The sequence below is a fragment of the Ixodes scapularis genome, unplaced genomic scaffold (assembly GCF_016920785.2).
Source record: "Ixodes scapularis isolate PalLabHiFi unplaced genomic scaffold, ASM1692078v2 PGA_scaffold2__306_contigs__length_199485367, whole genome shotgun sequence".
NCBI classification, from domain to species: domain Eukaryota; kingdom Metazoa; phylum Arthropoda; class Arachnida; order Ixodida; family Ixodidae; genus Ixodes; species Ixodes scapularis.
The window spans coordinates 41,146,291-41,156,990 of NW_024609857.1; the positions used below are offsets into that span (position 1 = coordinate 41,146,291).

At 45.5% G+C, this 10,700-nt stretch overlaps 1 protein-coding gene and 1 pseudogene across 1 annotated transcript; one reads left to right on the top strand and one right to left on the bottom strand.

The window, feature by feature from the left end:
- Positions 1-58: 58 nt before the first annotated feature.
- LOC120842829 lies at positions 59-866 on the bottom strand (the record flags this gene model as incomplete). Its single annotated transcript, XM_040214013.1, has 2 exons — positions 59-96; positions 239-866. Coding segments are annotated over 2 exons (666 nt in total), but the record flags the coding sequence as incomplete, so codon positions are not given.
- A 6,686-nt stretch (positions 867-7,552) lies between these two features.
- On the top strand, positions 7,553-8,460 carry LOC115315873 (annotated as a pseudogene).
- Positions 8,461-10,700: the final 2,240 nt, after the last annotated feature.

Below are 10,700 nucleotides of genomic sequence, written 5' to 3' on the forward strand. Positions count from 1 at the left end.
TTACAACGTTTTTTGTAAGCCCGCCTTGCTTTCCCCAGTAGTTTCCGTATTTCGGCATTTAACCAAGGTTTTTGTATACGCCTTTGCCGCAAAGTTCTTGAAGGTACAAAAACCTTAACTAATTCCAATATTTTATGGCGAAACAAAATCCAAATCTCCTCTGTTGTACAAGACTCAGATAAACATGAAAAAGTTAGAAAATATGTCTGTAATGCATTATTGATGGCGTCAAAATTACCCTTTTCATAGATGAGTACTCTGCGTGGCTCTTGTTTCTGTTCAGGTACGCCTGATACATTCAACTCGGTAACAACAACATCGTGATCACTTATTCCAGAATATACCTGGGCGCTAGAAACAATAGTTGGATCATTGCATAAGACGAGATCTAAAACTGCCGTCAGTCTAGTCGGCTTCATGACATACTGAATCAGACCAAATGTATCTATCAACTCTGTGAACATAGAATAAACACGCGATTTGCTTCTTGCCGTCGTCCCTGTTAACCACGAAAAGTCTGGCAAACTAAAATCGCCTCCCAGAAAGACGGTGTCTGGTATAACTGATAACATATCTGAGAGTAAAGAAACGCTTGTTTCATTTCCGTCTGGCGGACAGTAGATAGTTCCAAACGCCACAGTGTTCCCTTTGGGAAAACGAACGCGACACCACACCGACTCAGAGTCATTCTCAAATTTAACTGCACAGCTACACCACCAAGATGAAACCAGCAAAAAGACTCCTCCTCCGTGTCGATGTCTGTCTTTACGATATACCGTAAATCCCGGCTGAAAAACCTCAGTGTCAGAGACCGTATCGTCCAACCAAGATTCGGTCCCCATAACAATCTGTGGATTTAAAGTCATTATTAAAGATGCAAGCTCATCAACTTTATTCATGATGCAACGGCAGTTCACAACCAGAACCGTAGGTTTCTCTGGCATATCAACAATGTCATCTTTGCTTAGTCTGTTGATGGGAGGTAGGTGTCGTCATTCTGCTACGATCTCGGAATTAGTCGGACGATGCAGGACTAGTTGACACGTGTCGCTGTCCCAGATAAACGTCTGCCCATTTATTACTAACTTATCATAGTTCATATAGACCCGGTTTTCTTTATTTTGCCTTTTCTCTTTTGCGTAGTTGCAGAGTTGCCGCCGTTTTTCTTGAACTAGGGGACTGAAATCTTCCGAGGCGCTGATCGGGGTATTTTAAACCTAAATGGCATTTCGCCTCACATTTTCTCTGGCTTTCCAGCCTGGCTTTCTAGCCAGCAAAATGCGCAACGATGGGCCGATTTTTTTTCATCTTTAAATGCTCCCACGCGGTGGCCTCTTTCGATCTCAACATTGCTGTAGTCGCCGCCATTTTGGGTCGTATGCAGAGCAGACGCAACTGCCGATCGTCATGATTCAAAAGTGAGACTTCCTCGGCATTAGATTCGGTGTTAGGAAGCTCATATAATATTGCTTTGCTGTGTCGCGAACGGTTTAAACATTTCTGGAGGGCGTAAAATTGTTTCCTGTGCTTTCAGATAAAGCTTCAGATAACTGGCAACCATGATTTTAAGCCACAATATAGCGAAGCGTCGTTACTCTGAAGCATAGCTTATTTAGTGGCACTAGCACTGGTCAGAGCGAAGCGCTCGTGCCCAGACAGTGCTGGCGAGGTTTAATTTCTTTGTTGTGCTGTGTTGGTAAACACCGAGCTGTGCGGTTAACAAGCCCGACAAAATGCCCCCATGGTTCGACCTCCTGCCCAATACATCCCACAAAAGACAGTCTGCATACAGGTTCGAACGTTAGTCACCGCGAGATTCGTGGTTCGAATGCCGCACGGCAATGAGTTTAAAGAGTAAAATGGGCACGCGGCATTCTAACCACTGATATTGCGGTGTCTCGTGTTTGCAGACTGTCTTGTGTAGGATATATGCGCAGTGTGACTCCAGCTCCTGCGTCTTCCTCATACATGACCTGAAGTTCGTCAAGTACGTCTGAGCGGTATGGCATTCCTTCTGCCCTTTATTTTTTTTTTTTTTTAGAGAATGAACACTGCTCGTACTTGCGAATTTTTAGATTTTTTCTCCTGTACTCCACTTCCAACCATGCACACATACACTGTCTTGCAACAGCCCTTTTAAGAACAGTCCACTACGTCCACTACGTTGTTTGTGCAAAGGTAAAGTAATCGACAGTTGAGACAAGCCTTATTCTAGCTACTACTTGTTTTCCCCCAGCATTCGAGAAAAATGAAGTCGGAAATAAGGCAAGGCACCGTGCGTTAACTGTGTTGTCAGTTACGGCAGCAAAAGCTCGGTCTTATGCGCGCTTTCGGTGCCATGCAGTCCAGATTATTTCACGAAAATGTTGATTAATTAAGCGAAACAAAGGAATACAAAGAAACATCTCCGAAATAAAAAGAAATGCACTGAACGAGAAAAAAAAAAAAGCCTCCTTCCGAGACGAATTTCTAAGACCGCAGATTCGGCTTAATGAAAAAATGTAATTAATCTTTCGCTCACTCTGCTAAAAACTTTCATCTCTCTCCCAACAAAGATCACTTTTGCCCGAGAAAACACACACAAACAAAGGAAACGTATTCGTGAGCCTTGCGCTTTCTTCCAGCGCAGTAATAGATGAAACTTTTTGAGGCAGCCACCCCAGACTTAATCTTGGCACTCGAGATCTCCTGTCCCTTTCGGTTAACGACATTCATTGTGGAAACTATTTGCAGGTGCCACTGCGTGTAATTACATCCGTGTGGTGGTCCCCAGGAGAACAGCTAGATTCCTCCACACAAAATAAAACAATATCAAACAGAAGATAAATACTTTTAGGCACAAAAAGAAACTCGCATTAGGCAAATCTGCATTTTAATATTGCGTAACATTTTTTTTTTTTTTTTAGGAAACGTATACAACTTTTTTAAAAAAATATTATATATGAGGGGGCAGACGTGTTTTGTGCATATCTACATGATCTTGTATATGTATCTTAATGTATCTTTTTTTTTCTTTTGTGCACGTACGTGCGCACAGAGTACACAGTACGGTGTCATTTGTTGCAGTTTATAAGATCGAGAAAACGAAACAGAAACAAACAAACAAAAAAGACAAATATTCCGAAAGTATCATCATATTCGGTAGGCTTTAATTGTAGTGTTATCTTCCATGCTATCATCATTCAACAAATACTCTCGTCTTCATTCTAATTACTGGTAGAAACTTAGGGAGAGGAGGAGATGAAAGCGCGGGGGACGTCAGAATACCGAGCTCTGGTTGGAATTAGGCGCAGCGCAAGTTCGTCTGCTTCATGCGCGGGAGTTGCGATGATGTCAAAACGCCGCTCTTATTGGCTGATTGAAAAAGAACAGTGTTTAGACCTTAAGGCATTCACCTTAAGGTTTATCCACAATCTTTCCAATCAAAGTCGATCTGAGCTCGGCGTCTTTGTGACGTCACCACAACCCCTGCAAAAGAAGCAGACAACTTGCTCTCCGCATAAGGGCCCAACTACCCAGACCACAATATGCGGCTCGAAAGTTTTTTTTTTTTTTCCGCCCGAAAACAGGAGGTCGAGAATGGACAGGTTACATTTTTGCGCACTCTTTTTTCCATTGTTACGCGGCGTTCAACATATACTGTACCAAATATATTCCAGGTCATGGGTCATCTAAGAATATAAAAAAAATATGGACCCCATTTTTGTGGCCTCCGAGAAGCTACAATCTATGACGCGATGTACACGTACTACGCCATTCTCAATATGGCGACGTGCCGCGGGCTGGACAACGCGGTGGAGGCGCAAGACCGACCAACGTTGCAACAGATGGGAGGCCACTACTTCGGACCTGTTGTTCGTGGTACCGGCCAGTCGATCGTCAAACGCAGGAGATCGAGCAGAAGGGATATAGTTGCTAAGCAATCGCATGCCAAACGGTGCACGCAACTTCGTCGTCGTCATCATCGTCGTATGCTTCACACGCCGGGGAAACAGAGGGGAAAAAAGAACGCGGTCCAATGTGCCCTTTGGCTTCGGTTTCGAAGCCGTTTTTTGGGCTTTATTAAAAAAGATGCGTGACTGCAGCAAAATATTGAATGGGTGGTCCAGACACCATTACAAACCGCCTACCAAAAATTTAAAAAAAAAGTTTTGGAGGGCGTTAGTGTCCCTTTTATAATAAGTGAATAAAGACTTCGGTGTTGACACGGTTAAAATCTGAAGAGGAAGGAAAGAATGGCTTGAGAGAAATTCTGACGACTGCGTACCACGAGCCTGGCTATTTGTTTTTCATTTCTTTCTTTTTGCGTTTTAGCGTTCAGCAAGCCACCAGGGAGCGATGCTCATAAACCAGTGTGCAGACGACAAACAGGCTGCTATAAAACATAAGAAATGCACGGCCTCCGATTTTTCTTTATTATTTCATTAATTCAGAATTGATAAAAAAAAAAACCCTAGACATACAAATTTTGACCGAACTATATTCGCGCGCCCAATTTAAGGTATATGCGTTTGGAATTCGAACATTGCAAGGCGTACTAAATCTGTTAGTCCTTTCGGTCGCACCCTGTATATATAAATTGCTACATTGTGTGAGTCGCACCTTTTTATAAAACGCACCCCCGAAAATATTGAAGAAAAAAAAGCTACTTTTACGCCCACAAATGCGATAATATTGTTAAAGGTTGCAGAACTGAACTCATCATAAATTCCTTTTGAAAAGCCCCTTGCACGCTCCAGAACATTACTCGAAGACAGCCTCACGCGAAACAGAAGAACCTCGGAGTAGCGCCAATAATAGACCGCCCCTTGGAAAACGCGCCATCTCGGTGGCACACATCCACGCTCGTCTAATCTCCGATACCGACTTTCTTCTTAAGTACACTTCATTTTTTGAATGCAGAATTCCACTCCATGGGACAATGAATCACTACTCCATTACTTTATACGCGGGTGGTCGCTTTTTTTTTCTCTATCTCTCTCTCTCTAACTTCAAAGGTAGTACAAAGGAATGCCGAAGATTATCGCGAATATTTTCTAAGAACTAACGACACGCTTCTCAAGAAAATTTACAAAAAGAGCCGACGCGGCTAACATGAAGGCTAAAAAAAAAAAATCTAAACTGGATGACATCTTACAAATCTTAATGGAAACGGCTGAACAAAAGAGAAAGGAAATACGATGTAAAAAAAAAACATATGGCGCTTCCTATTTGCCCACCGGTGTAGTTTCATTCTTCGGAGGAAATACGACTCTTCGGGAAGACAGTCATAACTCCCTGCGAAATATTCTCTAAGCGAAGTCGCGGAAACGTGCGGACAAAGGAAAGAAGAAGACATCGAGCCAAAAAAAAAGCAAAAAAAAGCATAAGCATCAGTTGAAAAATAATAACAGAGAGGCTATTTCAAATGAATCGAGTGCGCGCGCATAAAGTTGTCGTCACAGAAACGAGTCCCTTTATCCGACACTAAACTAAACATATATCCCCAAATGTACACTGTGCTCGGCGTATCGCCCTCAGGAGAGGGGAGGCGAGGGGGATGACGCCGCGTTCCGTGTTTGAGGATTAAATGAAGTAAGGCCCTCCTCGTTCAGATTTCCGGTGAAGGTCTCTTTAATTACGCTCGATTCCCCTTACAAAACCGACTACTTTTCTTCATATTACCGCGTTGCATATCTGAGAACAGACTTGTACACGTTAGTAAAAAAAAAAAAAAAAAAAAGATATTTCATTTAAAAATACTCGATAATAAATTTTATTTAATTAGAGTTACAATTATCCTTACATGAAAATAAGTGACCGTTATTTCAAAAAGTAATTTGCTACTTTTGTGGCGTTACTTTTAACATCACTGTACACGACTCAAAAAAAAGCGTTTTGTTCGAGTGCTTATAGTTACCGAAAGTCACACTTTATTGATCTCTGGTGTTTTGAGCAACAGCTGACTCTCGATAATCTCGCCATACATCTTCCCTTGCTCCTGCGAGAAGATGTCGACCTTTACGCTGAAAATCCTTTTGACTGAGACGCTGTGTGGCGGTATTGTATTTTTCCTCACGAATGCTTGATGCACTGAATCGTGCTTCTCCAGCGAAGCGAAAGAAGTTTCCTTTACCTTGGACAATGTTAAAGATTTGTCGTTGGAGCTGGTGCTTTATGCTGACGGAATCACGAAGCTGTAAACAACGTCATAGAACTGGCCGAACCTGGAATAAGAATCGATCTATGTGTATGTAACTTTACTTGTCTAACCTAAATATACCGAAATATATTGCCAGACGTTGGTGTACGAAGCTAATCATACTGGGTAGTACAAGAGCCACTCTATATGGCAGCGTAGCTGCCAGAGTAGCGACACTACGCAAAATTATCTAGATGCACGACGTCAGAAGCGCCTATAGTTGTCTCCATTTTGGGCCTGGGAGGTTTCTATGGTAACCGTACTGCTAGCGACGCCAGGCGGCAACCTTTATCTAGTTGATATCTCCCTTCGTTAATTGAAAAGTGGTAACAGACCTAAAAGACACTTTGCATGGCGGTACGGCACGGGCCTTTGGAGGAGCGGTGCCTGTTTTTTCTGTGAAATGAGACGATTTGCAGCGTGCACGGAGAAGGCGAGTGGTTTTCAGCGCCGCCGGGATGGCGGCCGCTTCGTGGGACAAATGAACCGTCCTCGTACTTTCGGACTTCGCTCCTATGGAACAAAATCCGATTACGCCGGCCACGACAGGACGATTGCCTTGGGACATGACTGCTGCTCGACTGACCCATAGTAAGAGAATGTATGCTTAGCACCATACTTCTTCAAGACCCAATCATTCATTCAAGATGAGATTATCTCACCGACTGGCGAGGAGCGACGTCGACGACGGTATCACCCTCGTTTTGGGCGATGAACAGTCGACGGGGCTAAACCAAGAAGGACAGCACGGTGGTCTACAGAGGATTGTTAATGGCATCAAAAGAGACGGACGCCGGATATACGGTGTTCTTGCCGACAGGCCAAGTGGTCGTCCGGAAGTTTAGCGGCATGCAAAATGTCAATACTTTTATCTGGTGTGCACGCATACCAGTGTTAAAGGGGCCATGAGAGGATTCTTTAACTTCTTCTTCCTTAGCTCTAATCCTCAACTCAAAAGAGAGCAGTGGAATCACGCGGTCGTGACATGCAAGGGCACCGGTGCGATGACCCCAAGCTTCCACCGTGCTTTTTAAGCACACCATAGAACTTGTCATTCGCAAGTGCACTCATGTGCACTCATTAGCCACGAACGCGAATTCTCCCACGGACGGCATCATCGCGTCACACACTAGTAGAATCGGGAACACAGTGCAAAATGCAGCGACAGAGCGGGCTCTACGACATCTCATACGAATGCAAGAAACTCCCAGCACAGTATCACTCGTGAAAAACATAGCGACTCGCCGTGCACATCTTGCGACACTCGTCAATCTCCTTGAAGGAATTGCTGGGTGCCCAACCACCCACATCACACTTCCACCGCCGCCCAGTGAGCCTCCCGCAGTGAGGATCGAATTGAATATCGCGCAGATGGGTCCGAAAAGAGTAACACCGGCGACAGTAGCGTATCAACACACATCACAGCACATCGAAGAATTCTACCACGGGTGGACACGGACATTCACAGATGGGTCAGTGAAAGCACAACGAAGAACAGCTACGGCTGCGGCGATCTCGGAAGGACACAGCAGAATGGAGAAGCTGAGCTTTCATGCGTCATCCACAACAGCCGAGCTGGCAACCCTCCGCCTGGGACTGTCAATGACGGATGGGAAACAACCGGGGAACCTGGTTTTGCTCACGGACTCTAGGGCGGCGCTAAGACTCCTGGAGAAACCCGACAGGGCACCTGCACTCGCACGGGAGGTAATGGCCAAGGCTCAGAATCTCCAAAAGGGAGGATGGACGATCGCCTTTCAGTGGCTTCCATCTCACTGCGGGATTGGGGGCAATGAAGCAGTTGACGCCCTCGCGGACTGGGCCCACGACGAGCCAAACTGCCCCATTTCTGAGGTCCCCGCTTTCGCAGACGCTCGCCTATTGACGCGGCGAATTATCTCTGCACGCAAACCGGAGCTCGAGAATGGACCCCTACCCGCTAAAGTTCCCGGACGCCTGACGAGAAACGAGACAGCCGTCCTTCACAGGTTACGCACCAGAAGCGCCTTCACTCCCGCCTACCTGGCAAAATGGAAGGACCACCGAGATGACGCATGCGGTAAATGTAGGGTGACCGCCGACGACGAGCATCTTCTATGTGTGTGCCCCTGTACAAACAAGAGCGGGACGAACTAAGACAAACCTACTCCGCCCTCGGATGCCCTAGTGACACCCTGGAAGCGCTGATTAGGCCCACAGCAACAGCTGCCAAGGCGGAAAGAATGCTAACAGCGCTAGCCAAATTCTTGAGACGCACGCGGCTATGCGACATAATATAGCGACACTACTCACGTTCCAGGATGGTCTAACCGCCTAGGAAGATGGACATAGAACCTCACTCCCGAGTGCTAGTCGCCGTACGCAGGGACAGTCCGGCTTTTTCTCCGCCTACGCGAACAATTGCACTGCAGCCCATAATACGCCTGATCCGTACACGACAACGATGACGACACTATGACTGTCACACTCTCTCTTTCATTTTCTTCAATCCTTCTCTTCTTCTATCCTTTTCTCCCTCTCCCCCTCCCCCCTCAACGGTGACCTACAGGCCTGCATGGTCGCGCAACCCATCGTTGTTTTCTACAAAATAAGTAAAGTAAAGCTAAACAACAACAACGCGAATTCAAATGTTCATCGAGGAATATATGTTGACGAGCGCATACGTCCGAGTGACGGAGTTTTCATATCAAATGCCTCAGCTGGGGTCAGCTGACGTCATTTTGGCTTTGTAGGCATTGCAAAGAGGATATTTAGAGCCATACACACATGATGACAGCATCATAGCACACGGACATTAATCAGTACAAAACGGGCCCAGCTACAGAAAATAAATATTGCACTCGTAAAAAATAATTGTCTGTAACCTGATAATTACAAAGACGAACACACCTCTGAGCATATAAATTTAATAGTATCTGCTGATGCATTCTTTTAGAGCAGGTCATTTCATATAAGTCATTTGAGCAAACGCCTCACTTGAAAAAAAAAACTAAAAAAAACACACTAAGATTAAATGCAAGCTATTGCAACGAAAGGACGTTTGTCAAAGTCTTCAGAACTGTCAATTCGCAAAATCGCCGATTAGTACAAAAGGTTAAAGGTCGCAGGCGCTTCCTCGCTTAAAGTTTCTGTGATTATTTGGTGACCCAGGGCTGAAACAACTTCCCCAAAGCCCTACACGCGACGTATAGCTTCCGTTTCGATTCTCAGAAATTAAAACTTTTGAAGGAAGTTGGAAAATGCGAAAATGTTATTCTAAAAGCTATATAGTAAAATCGTTGATTAGAAGAAAAAGTAAAGATCGCAGGAGCTTCCTCACTAAAAGTTCGTGATTACGCGGTTACCTGGGGCTGAAACAACTTCCTCAAGGTCCAACATGCGACGCATACAATTCGCATTGATTCTCAGACATTCCAACGTTCAAACAAGTCTAGGAGTATGCGAAAATTGCATGCAAAATGTCTTATCGATCCTCGAACAAATTCCAGAAATCCAAGCACCGCTACAGCGATGTGACTCATGCTGTCGCACAGGTGCTAATAGAGAGTTTTAGTAGATCGTGTTTTCAGGCCACGCTAATCGTAGCGGGAGCTCGCGCTGCCACTTCGATGCATGCTCTGAAGCGCGCGCTCGTAGCGGTAGCAGGCCTTTGAAAATGATCTGCTAAAACTCCCTAATATCCAGAACGATCTTGCCCAGAAAAGGTATAAAGTCACATTTTTTCAGATCTTCATGTTATACCTGCGTCAGAGAGCACAAAGAAGTCCGAAATCGTTGGCAAGCAGCGGCACATTACGACTACCGCGCACCGAACAAACTCGTATCCACCAGCTCTGGGCGCTGCCATCTTACCGGTGACATCACGGCTCTTGCGAGGTCACGTGACGAGTAGTCACTCGGTTGCTAAGAAAACCGAGCCAGCTCAGCTCGTTGCTATGGTACCGCGTGTGACCAATCAGGGTAAGAGGCGGCACAGGGAAAAGCCTGGCGCAACTCTGGCAGCAACGCTGCTATATAGAGTGGCTCTAGGTAGTACTATACACCTTTTCCGCGTAGTCGTCGCCATCTTGCGTGTTGCAGCGACAGCCGCGCCGTCTGGCGTACGGTTGTTGTGCGCCCATTTTGGTATGCGGAGAGCAGCGTTGTTCCTAGCTCCCGCGTTGTCCCCATTGACCCCGTGCATCGTATCTTCATTGTTTTCCCTTTAGTGAGTTCCTAATTTGTTTGTTATTGAAAGTGTAAATTATTCTTGCGTTCTGGCGTGTTTATTCGCCTTCATGGCGCCCGTTGTTGCGCCAACAGCGCCGAGAGGTTTGTCGCCAGCGTCGCCGGTAATCGAAATCGGAGGCAAGTTCACTTTTCCTGAGGACCTTTACCAGTGTTTTACTCTTCGCGTGTTGTTGTTTGTGAAGAATGACACCCTTCTGCGAATGACTAACGGAGGGTTTCTATGCGCGAGCGAGGGCGACCCTGGGCATAGAAGAAAAATCGTTTCATTGTAGAAATACTCACAATGGGA